This window comes from Gossypium hirsutum, chromosome A02, assembly GCF_007990345.1.
Source record: "Gossypium hirsutum isolate 1008001.06 chromosome A02, Gossypium_hirsutum_v2.1, whole genome shotgun sequence".
In the NCBI taxonomy this organism is placed as follows: domain Eukaryota; kingdom Viridiplantae; phylum Streptophyta; class Magnoliopsida; order Malvales; family Malvaceae; genus Gossypium; species Gossypium hirsutum.
Genome location: NC_053425.1, coordinates 95,797,458 through 95,824,341, shown reverse-complemented (window position 1 = coordinate 95,824,341; position 26,884 = coordinate 95,797,458). Strand labels below are relative to the sequence as shown.

General features: G+C 34.5%; 1 protein-coding gene and 2 long non-coding RNA genes across 3 annotated transcripts; all 3 read left to right on the top strand.

Annotated features, from left to right (window-relative positions):
- Positions 1-586: 586 nt before the first annotated feature.
- On the top strand, positions 587-4,871 carry LOC107952341 (L10-interacting MYB domain-containing protein-like). The gene is made up of 5 exons (XM_041085930.1): positions 587-880; positions 1,004-1,065; positions 3,288-3,347; positions 3,624-3,962; positions 4,052-4,871. The coding sequence occupies exons 4-5, from the start codon at positions 3,624-3,626 to the stop codon at positions 4,427-4,429; spliced, it is 717 nt and encodes a 238-aa protein (XP_040941864.1). The 5' UTR covers positions 587-880; positions 1,004-1,065; positions 3,288-3,347; the 3' UTR covers positions 4,430-4,871.
- Positions 4,872-4,990: 119 nt separating this feature from the next.
- Positions 4,991-6,088, top strand: LOC107951751 (uncharacterized). The gene is made up of 3 exons (XR_001698574.2): positions 4,991-5,523; positions 5,639-5,870; positions 5,988-6,088. It is a non-coding gene; the product is annotated as an uncharacterized lncRNA (long non-coding RNA).
- Positions 6,089-18,511: 12,423 nt separating this feature from the next.
- On the top strand, positions 18,512-20,570 carry LOC121212340 (uncharacterized). The gene is made up of 2 exons (XR_005907435.1): positions 18,512-19,834; positions 19,948-20,570. It is a non-coding gene; the product is annotated as an uncharacterized lncRNA (long non-coding RNA).
- Positions 20,571-26,884: the final 6,314 nt, after the last annotated feature.

Here is a 26,884-nt window from a genome sequence, read left to right as displayed (position 1 = left end):
CTCTTTTTGACTTAGTGCCAATACAACTTTGTGAGACAGCAAAGTCTATCTCCTAAATCGGTGAAACAATAAATACTAAAATAAAGATTTTTAAGTACGGTTTCGAGTCGCACGATTCCGAAAACCAGATAAAAAATTAGCCTAAGAAATAACAACAAAATAAAATATGAAAAAGGAAGATTTTATTGAAAGAAAAGAAAATAAAAAAATAAATATGGTTTCTGGTTTATTCGCAGGTGCGCCTCCCCTTCCTTATAATCTCCTATAATAATAGTTATTATTATTATAAAAATAAAACCTAATTAAAATCTAATTCTCAGTCTAAAACAGAGGTGATGCAAACCTAACTATAATTATAATTATAATTACATCATCCCTTTTTCCAGTAATTTATTATCAAATCAATATTTTATTCTAAATTTCAATAATTTTTTATTCTAAATCTCAATATTTTCATCTTAATATATAAATTTATTGAAATTTAAGATAAAATCGTTGATATATCATTAAACTAAATAATATCCCTTTTTCTTTCCATCATTTCCTTATATATAATAATAAAATAAAACCTAAAAAGTAGAGTAATGGCTATGTGCCATCTCCCTCTTCCTTCTTAGGCCTTGTTCTTCATTGCTTTTGGGATGAGCTTTTTCCCAAAAAAGTACTTTTATCTGAAAAGCAATGAAGAACAACTATCAGTTTACCAACTTTTTTAGCTTAATTTAAGTCTTTTTTTACATATGAAAAAGTCATTTATTTTAGCTTTTCCAAGTCTGAAGTTCATTTGGGTTGGTATTTTACCGTTTTAACCTATCCTTCACGGTAGAACTTTTTCAATTCTTTGTCTGAAATTGTTCTCTATATCTTCTCTTCTCCACTGGTACTCTATCTTTTTCTTCTCTTCTTTTTCTAATTTTTCATTATGCTTTAGTTTTTATTTTCTGATTGTTTGATCTTATGAAATAATTATGAAATATACTCTAATTTTTCACATTTCTTTCAGCTTTTCTCTTTTGCTTTTACCCATTTTGGTCTGGTTCTTTGTTCCTCTTCTCTTCTCCACCGGTGAGTTTATCTTTTTCTTCTCTTCTTCTTCTAATTGTTCATTATGCTTTTGTTTTTATTTTCTGCATTGCTGGGGTCTGGAGGGCACGATTTCCTGGTGATTTCATTTACCCATTTTTTTATTTTCTAACAAGCGGCACCCAGCTGTATGATCATTTTTAAGTTGTTGGGATTGTGATTTTTGATTCGGCACCTTAATAAATTGGGCGTGATTTTGTTTTTATTATTCACCAACTTGTTGGATTTCCCATCCGTTTGTTCTTTCTCGAAGGGATCTGCATATTTCTTCGCTGTAGACCTTTCTTATGCCTTCACTCCCTTGCTCAGCAGCTCATCCTTTTCATTCTGATTTAAGAGCCCGAGTTTCTTTTGCACTGTTATGGTCTTGGTATTGGTATTGGAACTTTTCTCTAGTATGTTGGCTATTTTTTGTTGTGCTCTATTTTATTATTGGCTACTCGACAAGTCACTGCCTTGGCACTTTTTTGAATAGAAAAGGGGAGGACGAGGGTGCAGTGTAGGGTTGATTGACGATGTGGATGAAGTTTTGTTTTGCTCTGCTTTCGATTTATTTTTAATATGATAAAGTTTATGCCTCGTATTTAATTGTTAATGTGTATATTTCTTCGTATTAATGGTTGAAATCATGGTTTAATTGTATGGATTTAAGGGGAGTATTGAGTTAACTAAATCGGAAGGTGTTACTTGTCAGCTTCAATGCTAATTGTAACTTAAAAGGAAAATTGATAAAATGCTTTTAACCAAATCTGCTTAGACCTTGAAATTGCTAGTAAATGTTGTAAGATTAAGCTAAGTAAGGATGGAATTAAGCTAAGTAAATTGCTAGTAAATGGTTCACATTAGGTTGTTTGCTTTGTATTACTGCTAATTCTTACCACTTACCAACTTTTATCAGTGTCCGTCATATAGCAGTAATGATCCATAAAAGCGTTTATAATGAGACATGAGATTAGACTGCATACAAATATAACCTCCTGAATGTTAAACTATGGTTTCTAGAATGGTTAGATGTATATTTTTAGTGCTTTGCGTCTAAGATATTGCTTTTGTAAGTGTTATGATGGCACTAAAAATAACAAAGGAAAACTTCATTTTACAAGTCAACTAATGTACACTATTAATTTAGGCGTCTCTTTTTTGTTTTTGCACTTTATGAACACGAGGAAAAAGGAATATTCTTAACCATTGTGGAATTCAAATACGTTTGATCTGTTTGTTTGACAATGAATAGTGGTGCTGCAATTTCATGATTTTTGACTAGCTGGCCATAGTTTAGTCTTGATATCCTGCAATAATATTATTTTTAAATCATTTGAAGTCTAAAGATCTCCCATCTTTATCTTTCCTATTATTAAACACAAATATAAAGCAAAAAAGAAAGGTGAAAATTCTATCATTTGTATTCCTCAAATGGCCATACAGAGCAAATTTGCACAAATCGAGAAGTGGTTTCCAACATTTTGTATGAGCCAACTAGCTTGCTTAGATCCCCTGTATGGAGAGGAGCTTCCTAGATGAGCAGGTGTCAGCAAAGTTAGTTGTTAGTACAATTAAAGTGACTAGAAGATCTTTGCTATTATGTCGATCATTTTACATGAGTATTTTAGAGGAATATGTGGTTGTAATTCAATAAGCCATTTAATTTTGTGTATATATTGACATCTTATTTAAGTTGAAAGGATAGTTTATTGTTGAATTAGGAGTGCAAATTGAATTTAGTCAGAAATTCATTTATGCTACCAAGGATGTGGCAAGTTTTATTAAAGATGTTGCTAACAATATAGAAAAATATATTTATTATTGTGCTTAAGAAGAAAAGTGATTGTTGAAACATGAGTCAGTGAAATGTTAGGTTGGAATCTTCTTACCAATCTCTCTTTTTTTCTTTTACCCAAGATACAGAGTTTAATTAATGTAGAATTCAACTTGTTTTTTGTCCTAAAAAACTGCTTATTCCCTAAATCCAATTCTGCATGTTATTTATGTTTTAGATACAGCATCTTTTAATAGATATAGCACCTTTTGTATTAATAGCGTTACGTAGTTCTTATTAGAAAATGAGACTCCAATTACTTGTAATTAGCCATTTCATTTCTACATATTTGGATTTTTATTTTATGAAACTCATAATTTATAGTTTCATAAATTTTCTATTTTCTTTTTTGTTTATCTCTCTTTACTTCTTTTTTTTCCTTTTTAAGTGTTGGAAGCTAAAGAAGGAACAATTTTCATCGCCTCTGCTTCTTCTGGTCATCAACAAGGTAATTGCCTCTACTTCTCCTGCTCTCCTATTGTTTTAGTTTAGTATTGGAGTTTACTTCCTTCAATACACATATCTTATAGTTTATTTTTTTAGCTGTAACAATTTATAGGTCAGATGATGTTTATGATCTGGTATATTGCTTGGATATGCTGTGCTAATTTTCTTAAGATATTATCTTCGATTTTGATACACATGTAGAAAAATATACTTATGTCACATTTGATTTTCTTAATTGCTTTACTGGCTGAAACGAATTTGTTCGTATACACAATAGATGAGTACTTCAGCGGTTGAAGTTAGTGGTGAAAAAGTGAAAGCAATGTGGGATAAGAGATTGACAGAAATATTTTGTGATATTTGTATTAAAGAGATATTGAAAGGCAATAGGCCTGGTACTCATTTCACAAAAGATGGATGGTTGAAAATAATGACCAACTTTGAGAAAGAAGCGGGCAAGGTTTTTTCACAAAAACAACTTAAAAATAGGTGGGATGCTCTAAAAAAAGAATGGAAAGCTTGGAAGAAACTTAAAGGCGAAGATACTGGTCTAGGGTGGAATCTTATAAAAAGAACCATTGATGCACCGGATGATTGGTGGGAGAGTAGGCTAAAGGTACATTAATAGTTCTGAATATTTTTGTTTTTATCTTATTTATGAGATTATTGATAATTACTGTTATTAAACTATCATTTTATATGTAGGTTGTGCCTGAAGCTCAAAAATTTAGAACATCAGGCATTGATCTTGAATTCGAAGGGAAGTTGGACCAAATGTTCAAGAGGATAGTTGCAGCAGGTGATAAAGCATGGGCACCTTCTTCTGGTACACTCCGTAGTGATTTTTTTGAGGATGTTAACAATGAAATACCTGAAGAGAATAAAGAAGAAAATGTGAGAAATGATGTTCACATTTTAAATGATGTTCACATTTCAAATGATGTTCACATTTCAAATGATGTTCAAATTGATGGAAATGGTCAAAAAAGAAAAAACCCTGAGATATCAAGTTCACAATTTAAAACTGGAAGAAAAAATCCTCAAAGCAAATTGGAGGGGCTGCAAGATTGTCCAGTCAAATAGAAAAATTATGCAATGCAGCTGACAATATGAGTCAAGCCACATCTAGTTTGACTCCTGTTATGGATCCATATGGTATTCCAGAAGCAGTCAAAGTGCTTGACAGCATGTCGGAAGAAGTTCCAGAAGCTAGTCCGCTATACTTTTTCGCACTTAGATTATTGCTCAATAAGGACAAGCGAATTATGTTTTTATCAATTAATCCCAAGATTAGAGCTTCGTGGCTTAAGACGAAAATGGAGAATAGTTGAAAATTTTCTGATCTTCTAGGGTTAGGAGATATCTATTATTTGACTAAACAAAAATGCTAAACTAGTTTTATCTATAGTTATTTATGTTTGGTTTTTGGATATTGAACTTATGTTCTACTTATTTATGTGTAATCTAGTTTTATCAATGGTTGTTTATGTTTGGTTTTTGAATATTGAATTTATGTTCTACTTATTTATGTGTAATCTACTTTTATTAATAGTTGTTTATGTTTGGTCTTTGGGATATTGAATTTATGTCCTACTTATTTATACTAAATTAGTTTTATCAATAGTTATTAATATATGATTTTGGATATAAAATTTATTCACAGGTGATGAGTATAGTTGAGAATTACCACGGTGATGAAAGTGACGATGATAAGGAAAAGAAAGAGATATTACAACGCATGGAATGTTTTAACCGAATATTTTTTGTTGCATCTTCTTTTGTACAATTATATTACGAGAAGTATATATTGAAGCAACCATGCATGGATTCAAAACAGACAGGTGAGACATGGATCCGAGAGGTCCTTGACGATCACGAATCACGTTGTATGATTAATTTTAGGATGTCTAAAATGGTATTCACAAGTTTGTTGAGAGTTTTGGAGACAAGATACAACTTGCAAACTTCAAGAAACATATCTTCTACTAAAATGTTGGGAATTTTTTTATACATCTTGGGCACCGGTGCAAAAGTTTCCCAATGTCGAGAAAGATTTCAAAGGTCTGGATCAACAATAAGTCGACACTTTGCAATTGTGCTTGAGAAAGTTTCAAGGATGGCCACTGATCTAATTGCACCCGAAGATCCTTTTTTTAGCTCAATACCCGAACAAATACGTAATGATTCTAGATATATGCTGCATTTTAAGGTTAAAATTTAATTTAATTTTATTTTTTTAATATTTTTGGTCGACTAAAAATATGCACGAGACTAATAAGATTATTTATTCAGGATTGCATAGGTGCAATTGATGGTACTCATATTGCTGTTATTCTTCCACCAAATGAACAAGTTCCCTATATTGGAAGAAAAGGTATTCCGACTCAAAATGTTATGGCAGTATGTGATTTTAATATGTGTTTCACCTTTGTCATGGTTGGATGGGAAGAATCGGCACATGACACTAGAATATTTCTTGATGCAATTCGAGATCCAAAATACAAATTTCCGCACCCACCAAATGGTTAGATATTTTATTTATATGTGATTTTTTTTTAAAATAATAAAGTATAAGTTCTTTAATTGATAATTTTTATAAAAAAATTCTTGAATTAATTGTTTGTTATATTATAACATGTAGGAAAATATTATCTTGTTGATTTTGGATATCCTCAAATGAAAGGTTATCTTGGACCATATAGAGGTCAACGATATCATTTACTTGACTTTCGTAGAGGTAGACTGGTATCTGGTAAAGAAGAGATATTCAATCATTCACATTCATCATTACGTAGTGTGATTGAACGAACTTTTGGTGTTTTGAAAAAAAATGGGTCATTTTAAGGGATATGCCAAGTTATAGTTTTGAAAAGCAAACGGTGATCGTTGTTGCTACAATGACGATACACAATTTTATTCGAAAACATGTCGATCGAAATGATGAAGATTTTATGGAATACGAAGATATTAATTGGGCATATGAGAATATTATTCATTCAGAAAATGCGCATGGTCGAGAAAGTGATGATGATGACGACGACGATGATGATGGTGATGACGGTGAATCAAACAATTCAAGTGATTTTGAAATGGAATTAACAAGAGATGCTATAGCTTCTAGTTTAATGAATTCACTTTAAATTGATGCTATTGTAAAATTTTTAGTATTTATATTTGGTATATAAATATTATCCCTTTTTGAAACTTTAATCCAAATATATGTAATATTTTAATTTGTTAGGTTTATGTTTTCTATGTTATGTTAATATCTAATATGAATTATATATTCATAGTATATTTTAAAATAAAATAATACAAATATGTTTAAAATATTAATTAAAAATAAAAAAAAATAATTTTTAAAATAATACAATTCTATCAATATCTAATTACAAATATTTAATTATTATATTTTAATATTTTAATATAGTTTATATATTCTAATTAAATTTAATAAATAATTAATATTAATTACTTAGAAATATTTAAAATTTTTTAACAATAAGTTATAATAAATTATTTTATATTATTGCTAAAATATCATAATATTAACTAATTTAAACATTATTTAAATACATATTTGCTACTTTATAATATCATGTCTAAAATGGACATTTTATTTCCCAAAAGCACTTTTTAACAGCAATACCAAACACCTAAAATTTTCAAAAGCACTTCTCAAAAGCACTTTTCCACAGCACTTTTTAAAAGCACTTTTCAAAAGTTTGCCAAACACACCCTTAGTCACGACACACATATATAATAAATATAATAATAATAATTTAAATTGATAAAATCCTAAAATAAAAGAAACAAACTTAAAAATGTGAAAAGTCTTAATAATAAATAATAATAAAGTAAATTTAAAATTTTCTTTTTATGCATCAACTCGAGTTTTTGTGTCAAATTTTTTGTGCAATCCACATATTCATTCGTTTCCCAATAAGTTGGATAATAATTATACTTACGTAAAAAGAATATGATTTATTAAGGGTTAAATTAGGTCAAATTCATGTCCAAAATTAATCAAAATAAATAATAAAAACATGCTAATTAAGTGCGCATTATCACTAACTCTAAAACATTGGGGATCCATGACCATATATTAATAAGTTCTCCAAAGCACTGGGTATCCATGAGAATGCATGAGTGTCTGTGAGCGTATATCGAAATATTCAATAGTTCTCCAGAGTATTGGGTGTCCGTGAGCATACATCAACAAATTAGTTAGTATCCTCAAAGCACTGGGTGTTCATGGGAACTAACACTAGGTCCAAAGCCCTAGGGTCCACGTATCCGCTTATGAGTTCAAAATCAGTTAATAATGGCTACATGTAAGGAAAATTGTCATTGTTTGTTCAATCTATGATAATTTGATATGTGAAATGAGTAGCTTATACTTGAATTGAATAATTGAATGCAAATGCAAATATCATGAATGATAGCATGTGAAAACTCAGGTGAATTATGCATTACGAGCTTGGAGGGCCAATGATATTATAAAAACGAATAAATATATTCGATTGATGAAATGAGACATGAAAGTTGTTATGAATATGTGATATGCATTGTAGAAATGAAATTGATATGAAAATAGTATGAGATGTTGCATTTAAATATGATATTAGATATGATGGTGTAAAGCCTTGAAAGCATATAGAGATAATGGTATATGAGACTTAAACTGAATACGAAATTCTATAATAAAGCACTAAGTAGTGAACTTGAGACAAAGATGCTTGATATAGATATATTTTTATATATATAAGTTCATAATTAATTTATAGGCTTAATTTAAGTTTCTTTGTTCAACATGCGGATTTGTTTATTTTATATTTAATATTCAAATAAAGCAACACAAGTTTAAATCAATATAAATTCTTATTAATATAAATGAAATGGAGGAAAGGAAATTGAAAAAAAAATAATCAATCAAGTCTTACATAGATTCAAGGGGCTGATCAATTAATTATGTGGAGCTGAAATTGTATTGCCATCCAATACTATAGGAGAGGCATGAGCAATCTTGGGCCATTCCACACCCATTTCTTGTTGGCATCTTAGACTTAAAAGAGGACAATCTTCAATACTTAATTGTTTGAGGCGTTGCATGGATTTTGGCAGACTTGATAATTCTGGGCAATGCTTGATCTCAACTATTTCAAGTGATGTGAGATTGTGCCACTCCGCTGAAGTTTTGAGTTCTCGCAGTTTCTAATGATTAGATTCTTTAAAGTGTTGGCAAATACCAGTAGCAGCCATTGGGCTAGAGCCTCCAGCTTTGGTAAATCTAAAATGGCCAATGATTGAAGGCTGAAACCATTATGAATGAGGTACTCTTGAATATCATCATCTGCTTCTTTCTCTTTGAAACCCTGTGTCGTATCAAATCAAGCTGTTCACAAGACCCAATAACTAGCCACTGTAATGTAGCTACATGTTTCAAACCATGTGGTATAACATATTTCAAACCATGTGGCAGTTATACCAAGTTGTTGCATCCACTAAAAATCAATGTATGAAGGGATGTGAGTTATTGACTCCCTTCAAACAAAGATTCGAGAATTTCACACCTTCTAAACTAAAACTCGAAGAGATTTCAAGTGTCGTAATCCATGACCACGCAGATCTGTTGCTTTGTAGTTAGTGATAAAAATCTCAGATTGACCATGTGCCTCATATCCTTAGGCAACTCTTCAATTTGGTCACAACCATCAAAATCCAAAGTCTTGCAATTTTTGCAACTCACAAATGGAGTTGGGAAGTTTCTTGATGTTGGGACAGTTGGAAATGTTTTCTTTAAATGCTTCAAATTACCAATCCATTTGGGCAATACCTCGAAAGTAGACTCTGAAAGATCAAGCATCCGCAAATGTTGGAACCTCTTCACACGTCTCAGTAAAGGATTTGCTGGATATTGGAAACTCAAGTGTACACAAATATCCTATTTTATTAAAGAACTTGGAAGCATTTTCGTCGAAGAATCATAAGAGTTAACAAGGCATACATGCCGAATCCCTGGGACAATATTTTGCTCGAACGAGTTTACTATACAGGGGTGTTCAGTCGGTTAACCGACCCAAAATAACATTAACCGAATTAATCGACCCTTCAAAATTTTTAACCGTTAACTGAACCAAAATATTTTCAAAAAAATTAACCGAACCGAAATTTTTTCGGTTAATTCGGTTGGTTAACCAAATTAACCGAAAATTAATTTTTTTTTATTTTTAGTTAAAATAAGTATAAAATTAACTGAATTAACCGAATTAATCGAATTAACTGAATTACCCGAATTACCCAAATTAACCGAATTAGCCGAATCATTTGTATAAAATTATATGTTTTTTATTTTTATTTTTATTTTTAGATTTTTATTTTTATTTATTAAATTATTTGTAATTTTTATGATTGGGTTGGGTACTTGGGTTAATATATATTAGATTGGGTATTTGGGTTTATGTTGGATTGGGTTTGAGTGAATAGTGGGTTATTAATATATTATAATTTTATTTATTATTTTTTTAGTTAAACCGAAAAAATTAGGTTAACTGAAAGGTTTCGAACAGAATTAACCGTTAACCGAAAACTCAAAAAATTATTAATCGACCCCGACCGAATTAATTCGGTTAACCGACTGATTAACCGAATTTGGCCGATTAACCGAATTTTTTCGATTTTACCCGAATTTTGCACTCCCCTACTATACAACACTCATTCTTTGCCACGAACGATGCAAGATCATGTAAAAGGTCATGCATTTTAAATGTACCAAAAATAGATATGTCATCATAATCTTGAAAAAAAGATCGTGAAAATAGGTCATTCAAATACTGCCTACCAATATCTTCCGGGCTTTCGTTTTTATTGGAGGATTCAAGAAGACCATGAGCCATCCAAAATGCGATTAGTCGAGCCTCATAAAAAACAACATCCTTGGAAACAGTGAGCAATAACCAAAGCATTGCTTCAACGGAGGAGATAGTTGATCATAACTTAGTTTAAGAACAGAAACTGCTTCATTGTCTTTCGCCATTAAATCCTAGGTCTCGCTATCTCTGACAAGTTTCCACTCTTACTCTGAAGTTTTGGAGAAAAGCATACTCCCCAATGTCTTCACTACCAGAGGAACCCCTTTGCACTTCTTTACAATTCCTTCCCCGATTTCCACAAGGTTTGGATGTTGTTTTTCTTCCCCTTTCTTGAAAGCAAATTTTGGAAACAAAGATAAAGATTTTTTGTAAGGAAGAGCTTCCAAATGGAGTGGGGTGATTGTACCAGTGATCTTTGCAACTTGGCTACTCTTGGTGGTGACTACAATTTGCTTCAGACAGCTCCTCCTGCAAACAACTATTTTAGATCCACCCATTTTCTACTATCCTCATTCCATACATCATCTAAAACAAGCAAATACTTTTTATCATTCAAGTAGACTCGCAAGGTCTTTTGTAATTGCTTCAAATCCATGCTTCCAATGTCTCCATCACTACCCTTTCTAGCTTTAATGGCTTTTACTACTAATCGTTTCAGATCAAAATCATCGGAAACACACACCTACTATTGAAATGTTAGGTAATCTAAATCTAAAATCTGAACAAATGAAAGTAGAAAGAAAAGTATTGAAAATTGTTCTGTATTAGTTCTCTTATCTTTGAATAGTACAATTAAGGTATTTATAGAGTATTCTGTTTTGGTAACTGTTGCTAACAACACAGTAGTTTTGAATAACAAATTGAATAACAAACTAACTAATTCTTGATCTGTATATTCTAACATTCACCCATCTTTTCGAGAGAGAAGACTTGAAGCAGACTCTGAAACCGAGCAAATAATGAAACTGAGAGAGGTTTGATAAGAATGTAAGCCACTTAATCACACGCAAGTACTTCACCAATTACAATAGAACCATCAACAATTTTCTCGCGCACAAAAAACAGATCAAGTTCAACATGCTTAAACTTGGAAAGTAGTACAGGATTAGCAACATTCGCAACTATACTAGAACTATCACACCAGATAGTAGGTGGATCAACAAACTGAAGGTGTAATTCACGTAACAATGAGAATAACTAGGCAACATCACTGGTTGCAGTAGCAAGACTTTGATATTCAGCCTCAGCCGTGGACCGCGAGATGACTTGTTGTTTCTTGGAACACCAGAAGATAAGTGTGTGCCCAAAATACACACAGTAACCCGTTGTAGACCGATGATCATCAAAATCCAGCCCCCAGTTAGCATCGGCATACCCAACTAACGAAAGTCAATTGGAAGGTCAAAAAATAATCTTATAGTCAAGAGTACCACATAAATATCGTAAAATTCATTTTAAGGCAACCAGATGAACAATAGTGGGTGCATGCATGAACTGACAGATACGATTTACAGCGTAGGAAACATCCGGTCTAGTCAGAGTCACATACTGTAGAGCACTTGCCAAGCTTCTGTACTCAGTAGGATCTTGAAGACGTTCCCCGTCATCCTTAAAGAGAGGAGAGGAACTAATCATCGAAGTATGAACACTCTTTACATGAGTAATAGAGCTTTTGTCGAGTAGATCACGAATGTACTTCCTTTGGCATAGATGAAAACATCTGTTAGCAGAATGAGTAACCTTAATCCATAGAAAATAACTGTAAACCCCAAACCTAGCTTAGACGTTATGGCCAAATTTATGATGTCATATTGGAGTGAGTTTGAAAAACCTAGTTCTATTAGAAAAGTCCATTTGAGTTAAAACCTCGTTTGTGATCTTTATGAAAAGCTAAACTTATATTATATTCACTTGTTAAGTTACAGGTTTGTCTAGCAAAACATGTTTTATACCAAAACCGTTATTACACTTCAAAACTTTGTTCATTACGGAAGCTTGTAAAACAAGTTACGTAGTATGGTAGCTGAAAATCATTTGCCTTTTGAAAACTAGAGTCCTACTACTAACAGGTTTAAGTCAATTAAAATAAAACCCCAAATAAAAATAAAAACTTAAAATGACCTTATTACATAAAATTTACCCAAATAAAACTACCTTTACTAGAAATCAAAAACTAAAAACATAAACAGTGGTGTGGTCATTTCCGAGTCCCTCACAGCACTAACCCACCTAAGGATTACCGGCGCAAATAAGCAGAAGAGTGAGTTTATAGAAACTCAGTGTGTAACCCCAAATTATCAAACAGTAAATCATGTAGTGTAAACAGTCTGGGCCTAAGCCCTTATCAGTAGCAAAATTAGTGTGAGCCTTAGCCTATTACGGTAATAGTATCAGTGTGGGCCTGAGCCCAATTCAGTACAGTATCAGATATGCAAACAAAGATCCTACCCATCCATCCTCTACACTCCACTCCGTCCAACCCTACACTCCATATGGGGATTAAATTGACCCACCAATCCCTACACTCCAGAATATAGCACCGGTTGCGGCACTAAACAGTACATGCAGCAGAGCTGCCAGTACAGTATGCTTCTTCCAAATATATCAAACCCACCCCCATACCACATGTCATGTCATAATATATGCGTGTATGAAAAATGTCATGCTCGAATACAGTCAAATATAGCATAGGGGTATAATAGCCATCTCATCAGTAAAGGATCTAAATGTACATACTGACCCATTAGTATGCCCACAGTCGTCTTAGGTGACCAATGCAACCTTAACAGTCAAATAGTGAAAATAGGCCCAAAGCCCATAATATGGCCTATGTGGGCCCACACGCTTGTGTGGCCCAATATGCCCAAATAATGGCCTTGGCCTTGTAACCTACACAACTAGCCCAATTATCTCTACCCAAAAATGTGGTTTTGCCTGTGTGGAACCCATGAGCCCGTTGGCCCACACGGCCCATTTCGACCCAACGTGGCCCAAGACGGCCTCAACTCATGAGTTTGCTCACGGTGGCCTTTTCTATCACATGCTTGCGCTTATGCGTTTAGCTGACCACAGGAGCGAGCGCATGCTTGTGTGGCATCGATGGTACCAGTTTTTCGACTTTTGACGTGTCACAATTATAGTAGTGTGATTACACACCTGTTGCAAAACGTGCCCTAGTCCAAGAGTTTTCCTCAAACCTTGATCAAAAGGGTGATTGGCCTTGCCAGAACCGTTGACGAAGGCTGGTTTACTGTTCCAACCGAATAACTACATTGACAACATCCCATTATCGATGACCAAAAACACATGACATGAGACTAAAATACAGTTGATGTGATGTCTCATGATAAGTTTTAAATTTATGATTGATCATACTTGAAAACTAACTATTATCACGATAAAGGCTAGCGCACCTATCGATCAGTAGTATAGTTTATAGCAAGACCGGAATGTCGAACCCACAGGAACTAAAAGTACTAGTATTAACTCTCTTTTTATTATCTAGCCTAAAAATAAAAGGGTTTGCTTTATCTAAATTAATTAACTAAACTAAGAATGCACAGGAGGAAAATTGGGGAAATACTTTTGGGAAAAACTGATTGATTTGGACAATACCCAAGGGAAAATCCACCTAGACTTCACTTGTTATTTGACTCTAAATCAGACGATTTAGTCACTTGACTTGATCCGTAGAAATCCCTAAGTTATATTATTATCTCTCTCAAGACTAGCAACGTCTAGCCCTAGGTTGATTAATTAAAATCTCTTTCTAATTAAAACCCCTAGTGTTTCATTAACTCAATCAATGAATTTCCTTACTAGGTTTCACCCTAATCCAGCAAAATTATGTCGCCCTATATCTAGGAGTGCAATCAACTCCGCTTAATTATGCTAGATCTACTCTTAGACAGAGACTTTTGCTCCTCTGAATAATCACATCAATACTTGAATCAATATCCTGGAATATTAAAGTAAGAATTAAGAACTCATAATTAAGAACAAGTCAAATATTTATCATATAATTTAGAAAATAATAACAAGATCCGTCTTAGGTTTCATTCCCCTTAGGTATTTAAGGGATTTAGTTCATATGTGTAAAAGAAAACATCTCATAAGAATAATGATAACAAAACATAAAGAAACCCAAAAATCTCGAAGGAAATTGAAGGGAGATCTTCAGTCTTAAAGGAGGATCCAGCTTCTGAGATGGATCAATCGGCTTCCTTCGAGTAATTCCTTACCTCCTACTCCGTGTGTCTCCTTTAGTCCTCCTCTAGTATGTTTAAATGGGCTTTAGAATGCCTCCAAGCCCTCCAAAGTGTCTTTTTCATATTAGAACTAGACTTGGGCTCGACAGCGACACGCCCGTGTACGAGTGCTTTAAACAGTGTTAGAGTCTGTTGAATAGACACGACCGTGTGGTCTACCCGTGTAAGAAAGTCCAGGCCGTGTTAGAGTCTGCTAACACTACACGGGGGTGTGGTATACCTGTATAGGGAAGTCTAGGCCGTGTTGATTTCCCACGTTGGCCTATTTTCTTCGTTTTTGGCCCGTTTCTCTCTCTTTTTACTTTCCTATGCTCACCTAAGTATAAAACATGAAATTAAAGGATTAGGAGCATCGAATTCACCAAATCTAAGGAGAAATCATCCATAAATGTGCTAAGCATGGGATGAAAATATGCATAAATTACGATTTATCAACAGCTTATTGAAAACACAACCCAAAGGTAAGAGAAATAAACAATCAGCTAACACATTTCTAATTAAGTCACGCTCCAATAGAACCCCATTATCGTAAACAAAATTACCTTGATTGAGTAAAAGGGAAAATGTTTGATTGCTCAGTAAACACTAGCAATTCCCTCACTCTCCAAGAACCTCCAGAACCCGAAAGAAACACCATGCCTAGGAAAAGGGCAGTAGGAATCGGCAACAAGGGAAAAGAAAAGTATTCGGCTTTTAGCGGTGCAAAAGTACTTACCGACTTGTCAAAGAACAACACCTAATCACAACCAAGGGTTAGAGTATTCGGTCTCAAAAGCCAGACAGACAGAAATAAACTTTGAAGAACTTGAGAGTCAAAAGAGGAAATATGTTATATTCGGTTAAGGGAGAAGAATAGAGAAAATGTGAAGAAAGAAAATGTATTCGGTCAAGAGGGGTAATGTTGGTGTGACGGAAAGGAATAAAAGAGGATTTTCGGCCTAAGAATTGTTACTAGGGAGAAGAGAAGCAAAGGAAAACGGTGACCAAAATGCTACAAGAGACTAATCCCGAAAGGGACCAAAAATGACCAAAACGAATAACCAAAACCAAAAAGTTTGTGAATAGAGAAAAGAGCCAAAAACAATGACCAACCTCCTGCTTTTGCTCAAAAGCCGAAAATGCCAAAAGTGAGAGTCCACAATCGGCACAATCACACTCCTCACCTAACTCCTCAAATCACTCCCACTAAACACTATCCATATCCCTTTAAAACTTATAACTTTTCTCCCCGCTACACTCCTAAGATTCGGCTACATACTCCTCACTCCCTTCAATACTCTCAACCACCCAAGAACATCAGAATCCTACTAACAAACAACCTCCTGAACGACACAGCAGCAAAAAGACACCCCTTGCGCGCAGGGAGACTTGTACTCGAGTCCCTTGCCATTAGTAACACGCCACTATCCTTTGGATTAGCAAGCTTTTTTTATGACATAGCTGTCGAGGTCGTGTGAGGGACACGGACCGTTGACACGGTCGTGTGTCTAGCCGTGTAAAAACCTATGTAGGTGAGAATTAGAATTTTATTCCACACGGGCGTGTTACCCTTTCACAGGGGCGTGTGCCCTATTTTAAAAGAAAATTTCTTCAGGTGGGTTTAAGGACCCGGAATGGTTTTGAGTAGTCTTCAACGATCGATTTGGGGCTTATAGGTCCATAATAAGAAGTTTAAAGTAGAAATTGAAAAAGTTTTAACTTGGACTAAGTCTCGATGACTTGAGGTTATTCCAATGCATGAGATCAAGTTAGGTAATGCCTTGTACCCCACCCCGGCGTGGATTACGGGTATAGGGTATTACAATAACCTCCCCTCAATTAACTAAGGACCCATCATCAAGCAGCAATGGTTCAATTTAGTAAAAACCCAAAAATTTTGCTAAAGCCCAGGTTTGAACCCAGGACTTCTCACACCTTTTAAGACCCCCTTTAACCATCAAAGCAAACAAGCCAACATGCAACATAACACACAATTTAATCACTAAAAAGTTGGGGCGTTAGAATAACAGAGATCACCCATATCTTTAAGAGAGAACTCCTCATTCAACTGTTGAACAAAACTATTTATACAGGTAGGATCACTTCCGGTAATAATGATAACATCAACATACACAAGAACATACAGAGTGAGTGAGGACGTATCCTTAACAAACGAATTTGCATTAGATTTGGATAGAAGAAAACCAACAGAAAGGAGAAAAAACTTTAATTTTTCAAACCAAGCATGCGAAGCTTGACGTAGTCCATACAAAGCCTTCTTTAGACGACATTCCAAAGGTTTGCCATTAGATTCGTACTGAATATACCTAGGAGGTTGTTGCATAAACACTTCAGCAGTAAGATCGCCATTTAAAAATGTATTATTCACATCCACCCAATGAAGCTGCCAACCTTTGGAAATAGCAACAGATAATATGATTCGAATGGTAATAGGTTTTATTACCAGACTAAACGTTTCTTTGAAATCACACCCAGGTACTTGAGAACATCCTTTAGCTAATAAGCTAGCTTTATGACGGGCGATCGTGCCATCAGTATTTTTCTTCACCTTAAAAAACCATTTATAGCTGATCACTTTATGATTATGAGGTACTGAAACAAGATTCTAGGTGGAGTTATTAATGAGGCATTGTACTCAGCCTGAGTAGCAGCATGACAATCTTTGGCAGAGAAAGCCTCCTCAATCGTATGAGGCTCTACAGCTTCAACAGACAGAGCCTTGGACTTAAAAACGCCAGCCTTAAAGCGTGTAACCATCAGATGAGTATTTGTTGGGGGAAAAGTGGAGGACAAAATAGTAGGAGAATCGACTACGTTGAAGGGAATTAGAGGAAGATTGATAGTACCGTCGTCGTCAGGAATAGAAGGAGGGTCAGGAGCTGAACCCAAGTTATCCAGGGGAGTGGCAAACGTTAAGGGTGAGAAATAGAAACCAGGAGGTGAGGATAACTCAAGGGTTTGAGAAAATGAGGGCTTTATGGGTCGATAACAAATTGGCTTGACTATAAGAACATATGTCAAAGATAGAGATCCACCAGACAACGAAGATGGGGGGAATCCGCACGTAGTAGATGGAGGAAATAGAAACTGGTGTTCATCAATCACAACATGATGAGAAACAATGATTTTTCCATCCGGTGTGAGGCAGTGATACCCTTTATGTTGGGAACTATACCCCAAAAATGTACAAGGTTGAGACCGAAAATCCAACTTGTGATGTAGAAAGGGGCACATAGACGAAAAACAACAGCAATCAAATACTCGTAAGTGATCATATGTGGGATCTTAGCCATGCAAAACCTTGTATGAAGACTGTCCCTTTAGAATCGCAGTAGGAAGGAAATTGATAATATGAACAGCATAACAAAATGCATACCCCAATAATCCATAGGAAGATTTGTTTGGGCCAAAACCGTAATGCCCAAGTCGACAATATGTCGGTGCTTGAGCTCAGCCACCCCATTCTATTCCGATGTGTGCGGGCATGATAGTCGATGAATTATCCCTTGAGTTGCCAACACAGACGTGAAAGCTCGAAACTTTCCTCCCCAATCACTTTGAAATTGTTTGATATTTTTCTTAAACTAATTTTTGGTTAACTGCTGAAATTGAATAAAGCAATCCACTACCTGAGATTCTTAACAGATAAGATATATCCAAGTAAACCACGTACACATGTCAATAAATGAGACATAATACCAATTTCTTCCACAGGGCACTGACGCAGGTCCCCGTAGATCAGAGACAACTAAAGCAAAAGGATCAGTGTATTCAATAGTAGATAGCGAAAGGGTAGTTTATGAGACTTCCCTTTTTCGTATGCAGTACACACAGTATCAAGATAAACTTTATTAAAAACAATATTACACATATCTAGAACAACCTTAACAACAAAAGTAGAGGAATGACCAAGATACTTATGCTATAGAGTAAAAATATCACCGCTGTCAGCCTGAGTCGGAAGCCCAACATTAGCAGTAGAAGAGTTCACAACAGACAGAGCAATCGCAGTCAACGGAGAAAAATGGTAGAGTCCATCACGAATGTGGCCCTTTAGCAAGATTTCCTGAGTCTTGATGTCATTGATAACACAATAAGTCAGATGAAATTTAAAAATACATTATTGTCAGTGGCAAATTGAGATACAAACATGAGATTCTTCCGTATGGTTGGAACACACAAGACATTAGATAACCGAAGCAATTTATGCGGAGTAGATAATATAGAATTTCCAATAGACGAGATCTTGGTAGGAGTCCCATCTCCCATCAAAAGAGAAGATTTACCTAAATAGGGTATAGATCCGTTCAAAGTAGAGGTATCGCAACACACATGGTGTGTAGCCCTAGAATCTAGATACCATGGCATCGTACTGATGGGCGCAAACTAGGTAGCATAAACATTAGACCTAATAGAATTGGACACACAAGGCGCATGGAAATCAGGTATATGAGGTAGCCCAATGTAAGGGTCTAAGCCAGTGCAAATCCGAGCTCACAATTTGGTTCACCAAAGAATGAACGATCCAGACTCATTAAATGCACCAGCACCAGAAGGCCCAAGCTCGCGTCCAAAACCACAAGAGGGTGCAATCCTCACATTATTTGAATTCGGCCCATTTGGTAATAAATTACGATGTGACCCAAATGAATCATAACCACCCCCAAAATTTTGATGCGGGCCAAACTTCCTACCACGCATGAGAGGCCCAAATGAATAATCATTTAGTCGAAATGCACCTGCAGCCGCAATTGGAGACCCTTGGCCAACATCAAATTGAGCCTTTAACCCACCGTGGGGCCCAGCATATTGACTTGTGCCATCATCATATGTAACAAATGGGTTAGAAACCCTATTAGTCATATTTGTATAACGCGGTGCAGTAGAATGCCATTGGTTTCCACCATGAACAAACTATTGCGGCACTAGTGAGGGAGAGCCAACAAATGGACCAGGGACTGGCATCGGAACAAAGAAGTCAGTAGCCACGCCCTTACCAGACCGGGCATCCCGATTGTAACCCCTATCCACAGGCGTTAGACTATTATAGTCCCGATCATATCTGTAATAGCATCTCTGAGCCACATGTCCAAATTATTTGCAAATTTGACACAGAATGCAGGATCGGAACCCTCTCCCACGACCTCTAGAGGGTGGGCGACTACCACGCACTGAGTCAACCAATGACGGCGACGGACCAGATTTCAGTAGATTGGCATGGAGAGACACGTCTTGTACCGCACGCATCTGATGGTTTTCATACTCAATCAACACATCGACGAGGCGTTAGAGTGGCAGAGGCTCTGACGAGAACGATGCTAAGGTGAGAACGGCATCGAACTCCGGAGGTAAGCCTGCAAGAATGATTTCTACTTTCTCTGCCTCTGAGGTCCAAGATCCAGAGGCCTCAATCAACGCACTAGTATTTTTTTACATTTTCTATGTAATCCTTGATTGAAAGGTTACCTTTCTTAAGAGAATGGAGTTCATGACGGAGACAGGAGAGCTTCGCACCAGTGAGAGCAGCAAAAAGGCACGTGGCAGTAGTCCACACATCACATGCCAAGTGAGCCTCTGTAGAAGAAGACAAAAATGGGGGAGAAATGGTTGAAAGAAGCCAGGAAGCTAACAACCTATATTGTTGAAGGAATGCCGAGGCATCTAGATTTGGAACAAGAGAGCCTTCCAAAGACGTCAGAAACCGTGGTGGAACAGGTACAGTACCATCCAAAAAACCAGTTAACTCGTATCCTTTAGTGATTAGTCTAATATGCTGCTTCCATCGAATAAAATTGTTGTCGTCCAATTTTACCATCTCATGTCGTGGAAAAGATTAAATTAGCCGAGCACTGTTGAATGTCGAATAGCCAGGCTCGACAAAAGCAGAACCAGCAAAAGCTGTGGTAGTTATGGAGGAGAACATGAATTAAGGCCTCAGCACCTTAGGCAACTGATACCATGTTGAAATCTTAGGTAATCTGAATCTAAAATCTGAACAAATAAAAGTAGAAAGAATAGTATTAAAAATTGTCCTGTATTATTTCTCTTATCTTTGAATACTACAACTAAGGTATTTATAGAGTATTCTGTTTTGGTAACTGTTGCTAACAACATAGTAGTTTTGAATAACAAATTGAATAACAAACTAACTAATTCTTTATCAGTATATTCTAACACCCACAGTTTAAACTCAAAGTGAGCATCCACAGCTTCATCATTGAAAACCAGTTTGGCAAGAGCCGTTTTCCCCCATACCTCCTACTCCAACTATTGGAAGGTGGAACGATAGAAATGTGCAAGTGTCCACAATCGCAACAAGTAATAAACTGACAACTAAATGTCAAGTTATCGTACCTACAGGGACTGTGAAAAGAATTATTTATGAATGTTATTTAAAATACTTTGGTGAAAAAATATTTTGTTTGAAGAATGTGATTAAAAACTAAGATTTTAAACTAAGTAAACTAAAGAAATAAATCTCAAATGCATGATTTCAAAATATGATTTAATCAAGATGACATAATTGTGTTGGATTAATTACATTTCTTTAACTTAGAATTATTAAACTCATGTTTATGTTGTTACGAATAAATTCACGACAACTCAATAATTTACTAACTTTTGAACATACTCAATTACACAATTCCATTCATTTCTTAACATATCCCTATGTTAATTCAAACAATTAAACAGATTTTAATAAACAAACATGTTATGGCACATACATACTCATTAAATTGAACTAATCTCTTACATATCCCTATGTCAATTCAAACGATTAATTAAATTCAATAAGCACATAAAAGACTATGTGAGGTAATAAGTATCCTTACCTTGAAACAGTTTAATCACAATAATCTTGCAAGTTATGCAAGGCAAGTGTATCACTAGATACATTGTTAATTTAACCTTTAGAGACCTTAGAAGAATAAACATGCACTGATTAAGTATTGTGTCCATTAATTACAATTTCAATCTGTTTAAATAATTAATTCATTAGTTCCCTCACAAGTATAATACAAGAATAACTTAGGCATGATTTTACTTAATCAAGCATTTTACCGAGACCTATAACAGAATAAATACAATTTTAATAATTTAAAAGGACGAAACCAACACGAAATAAATTCAAGCTAAGCTGATTAAATTAACCATTCCAACAACATAAATATTCATAGATATGTTCATCACAAAAATAATAAAAATTAAAGAAATAGGGAACAAGAATCAAATCCAGTGTTTTTCCGTGGCTTGACTAGGTTGCTCCGTTCTTCCTTCTTTGTTGTCCTCACTGATCAAGGTTGTTATGAACACTCAATTGCTGCTCCAAAATGGCTGAAGAAGAACCCTCTCTCAAGGGGGGAAATCAGCAAAAGAGCAATGGACTTTGAATGGGAAAATGAGAGGAGAAAATGAAAAAAGAGAGAAAAGATGCGAATGAATGAGGGATATCAGCCAAGGGGGTTTTTATAGTTGAATGTGACAGCTAAAATTTGCTAAAAATAGCAGCCAAAGAGTCACCCCTTGGCTGGCCACCTATGTGGCAAAGTTGATGGCTTCAACTTTTCTAAATATGGCTTTGCGCAAATCTACAAAGCCACCAATTGTGGAGGTGTTGATTTGCAATTTGAACAAGTTTTCAAGGGCTTCTTTGCACCTTGAATAATCAGCTAATGAGCTGAATTGGGTCAACAATTGGACGGTTTTGGGCTGTCCTTTTCTTGGCTGGTTCGGTTCACTTGGTTCGGTTCAATCAGACCATTTTTTCATAATTAATTAATAATAATTTATTAACCCAAATTAACTTGGATATAAATTAAAATTAATTATTTTATGAATTAATAAACATAATTTTGGACCGTCTTAGTCTGGAAATTAATTTTCCTTGGTACTTCAAATTGCTTCTCGGTTTTGTGCTTCTAGCAGTGTCTGCTGAGCCATTTTTCGCCCTTTGTGCAATTCTGTCGAAAATAGCCAAAATTAATTATAAAATTAATTAAAATTCAATATGTTCATAATTTAAGTACAATTTAATTATTTTATAATAATTAATTTTTCGAAAAGAATTTAACCAAATTCGCATGAATTTAAGTTAAAAAGGGTATTAAAAAGTGTGTAAATTTTTGTGTTTCCACACCCCCAAACTTAATTCACTGCTCGTCCCGAGTAATGCATGGATTTTGAAAAGAATTTATCGGAAACACCTTTAAAAAATTCCTTCAGAACAACATTTTTTTCAAAATTATGAATTTAATATACTTATGCTAAAAGACAAGAAATTTGATAATTATGCTACTTAAGTATACATATCATTCAAATTAATCTCAACAACTATTATGATAGCAAAAATTAGACTAGATGCTTCCTAATAAAGTCATGTTAAACCTTACCAATGTAGTTTTATTCCCTTATTCAAAATTAAGTTGCAATCATTAAGTTTAACTTATGTTTTCATATGTTGTACGTAGCAATTTCTCTCCACTAATGTAGGTAGCATTAGAACTTTGAATCAATAGGTCTTAAACAAGGTTGTAACGTGGCTGGGCTTAGGGGTAGGTAGAAGATAGATAATTTTTAAGCTACAAACCCTAGACTCAGCTTGCATCGAACCTTCGAAATAATTACCTTCAATACATCAACTTTTTTTGCTTTCACATGCTCTTTTGTACATCTTATTTTAAGAACTCATGCTCTTTTTTCTCTTTTTTTCTTTTTTTTTTTATAATTTCGAGCATTTTACTGAATGTACTACAATTTTAGAGCATTTGATACTTCTTTTCAACTCCCCCAAACTTATTTTTTTAAATAATACTTTGAATAGTACCGAATCTAGTGTTTCAGACAATTTTAAGATAGTTAAGAGAGAAGTGATGGCTAAATTTGCAAGGGTTCAAACAAAATTAGGCTATATAGTCTCAAAGTTGGGTTTTCAAAGGATAAAAATTTCATCATGGTTGGCTTGAAAGGCTCAAACGGTCCAAACAAAAGTTGCCTAAATCATTTTCAATGTTCTATGCTTCCTAGAATTTTGCCTCAAGAAACTATTAACTCAATTCTAAAGACTTAAACTTTCAAACATGCCTAACTTTCGTAAGGAACTAAAAATTTATGGTGCGATTTGCATGCTTTATTAAAAATACATTCATATCATTATTAAGCTAACATAATAATTTTTTTGAAATAATAGAACTTTATTTATATTGAAGCTAAGCATACTTCACAAAATTTCCAATTATTTGAACAAAATATATCCTAATCATAATTTAAAGAAAAATTTTATTCTGAGTGGAAATAATTCAATTTTTTGGTCCCCCTACTTAAGATGAACAATGTTATTGTTTAAAGTGAATAGATACTATACACCAAGTAGGATTCTAAAAAACAGGAGGTGAGTCAAATTTACTGCTTAAGTGCTAAGCTCTCTCTACCTATTGCCATACTTTATACTTTGCCACTTGTTTATTATTCATGATTTCCATCTCTTGCTTTATTGTGCGAAAACAAAAATTCCTACTTAAGCTTAATCCTAAAATGACCTAAAAACAGAAAAAAATAAAGTCAAGATCCTCCCCTTTATTTATTTGCAGATCCTTCCGAATTCAACTCATCTTTTGCTTCACCATTATTGCCTTTGCATGAATCACTTCGCTTCTTCTTCGATAATGGACTCCATGGTTCAAATATAAAATTTGGAAATTCTGGCACAAAAATAAATGGGTCATTGTAAATTTTCTTTAGAGCACTTCTCATCAATTCATCCCTTATTTTTTAGTATCTCCAATAAGCTTGTTGCTGCCATTGCATATGCTGCATTTTGTCCATCAACTTTGACAGCTCATCTTGAAGATCTGGGCTAGGCGGTTGAGCTCTGAATATTGAAGTTTCGTTATCAGGTTCAACTTCTGGTTCCATTAGTTCCACATTATCAAGGACTTCAGCTGATTGTATTGGCTCGATCTCTGTGGGATCTTCTTCTTTTTCTTCAGGATCCTCACTTTCTTCAATTCGCTACTGTAGAACAGAATCTCTAGCTATTCGATACTGGCTATAGCCTGTCTTCTTTACGTTTGCAGGAATTTTAGCTTTCAAGCACACAAATTGTTATCGTAAAAGGAAAGTAGGCTGGGCCAGAACGTCTAACGACACAATTCTGAATTTCCCTTAGGATGATTTTTCCCACATCAATGGTCTTTCCAATTAAAATCGAGTATAATAAGACCATTCTTTCTAATGAAATTGTAGTCCCATGTGAGCTAGGCATAAGGCTGAAACGGATGAAATAGAACCATACCTTTGCGAGTGGTGTTAGATATTCCCTTCGACAAGTGTGGATTCCTTGCTTTGACACAGTCCACTTAGAACCTATAACTGTAAGTTCCTCAAGAATTTCTTGCAAATTTTCAAGCTCTATATTGCTCATCAAGGAAGAATAATTGTCATTTTCAAAATCAGGCAATTCAAAGAACTCATTTATAGCGTTTCAAGTTATTGATACCTTGATTCCACGAACTGGAACTTCTGTCAACTCGCTTGAGGTTAAATTCGCATAGAATTCATGCACTAATTCCTCATCCACACTAGGTATCTTTTCACAAAACAATTCCCAATTGAGGGCTTCAGCAACTTGACAAATACGTGCCATAAAGTCTTCGTAGTTGCTCTCTTTCAATGTAAAGCCTTTCTCTGGATGCATCTGTTGATTTTTGAAGATACCCTCGTATCTTGCTTTGGCTTCTTCACAATGGAACTTGTTTTGTGTTTCATCAATTTGGGCACAGACACGAGTTCTCTTGCGATACATGATTAACCTGAACAAAAGATAAGAAAATTTATCTTCTAAAAAATTTAACTAATAAAAATTATTAATGATTTAATAAATTGAAAAAATAATTATTAGAATAAAATTAAATTTAAGAGAAAATTCGGTCTTACCACCTTTTTATAAAAATTAAAAACTCCTAAGGAAAATAATTATGAAACTAAAGTTAGCAAATAAGAATAGGTTGGGGTTTTTGGCTGAGGATGGGCGAAAGGATGGTGTGAGTAATCGGGCTGATGCCGCACGGATGTTAGGCAGCAAGCGGATGCATCGAGTAAGGCAAAGGAGCTACGCAACCTGGTGGGAGCAGCTATATGGCAACAGGCAGTAATAGGGCGTGCAGGTTGGGGCTGGACACAACATGGGATGCACGGATCCTTGCAAGCAGGTTTGTCGAGTGCTAGAGCTGAAGCTGGTGTGGCGTCAAGGAGCAAGCCAAGCGATCTGCTGGTGCTGGACGGTCGCACACCATGCGCTTAAGCTGCTGCTGGCCAAATGAGGCTGTTGGCTAGGGGCTTGCGGCACTTAAAGGTTTAGGTGTTTTAGGGTCTTGAGTGATAAATGATGGAGAAGGTTGGTGGTATTTATAATGAGGGAAATAGGAGTCGAAATAGAATTCTTACAAAAATTTAATAATTAAAAATTTTAAGTTCTAATTCTAGTTAGAGTTAACAACAATTAATAATTAATAAAATACATATTAAATTATTAATTGCTATTAATTTATTAAGATTAAAACTTTTCGAATAAAATATGATTAAATTAAAACTAATCCTAACTCTATATAAAGTTGAGAATAATTAATATATATTATAATGGATATAATTATATATTAATAACTATCATCTTTCTTTATTAAATTAAAAACATTAATTCTAGAAGCCTTTTGAAAATATTTACAAAAAGAGGCATCTAATTTTTATTATTTACGAAAAATAAAATTTAAAAATAATTCAATTAAGTCCCTAGACTTAATGAAAATTTGAAATTGAGTTGCAATTTAAAACTTGGATCAAAATTGACCCTTTTATTTGAAAAACCAAAATTTAATTTTCTATTTAGGGAATAATTTCTCGAAAAATTATGTTAAAATCAATTCCCAGGAAAGATTGGAGGGGTAATAAGCGGTCCTGCTTAAGTTCCAATCTCCTAGACATAATTTATTTAAACATACTAATCTCAAAAATATACCCTAAATCATTTATTAAAAAGGGAAATAAGAAAATTTAAATATCCGATAAAATGAATGAAATTTGATTCCGTTCAATCTTATCTCCCCAGTAATGTTTCAGACGCTGAGCATTAACTTGAAAATTACCTCCCTTACCTTGGAGTTCAACAACTCCGTATGGATAGACACGATGAATCGTAAATAGACCAGACCAACATGATTTTAATTTACCTGGAAAGAACCTTAATCTGGAATTAAATAACAATACTTGCTGACCTGCTTCAAATTCTCGAACTTGAATGTGTTTTCATGCCATTTCTTAAGTCTCTTTTTGAATAAGTTGGCATTTTAGTATGAGAACATTCAGAATTCCTCTAGCTCATTGAGTTGGAGCATCTGTTTCTCTTT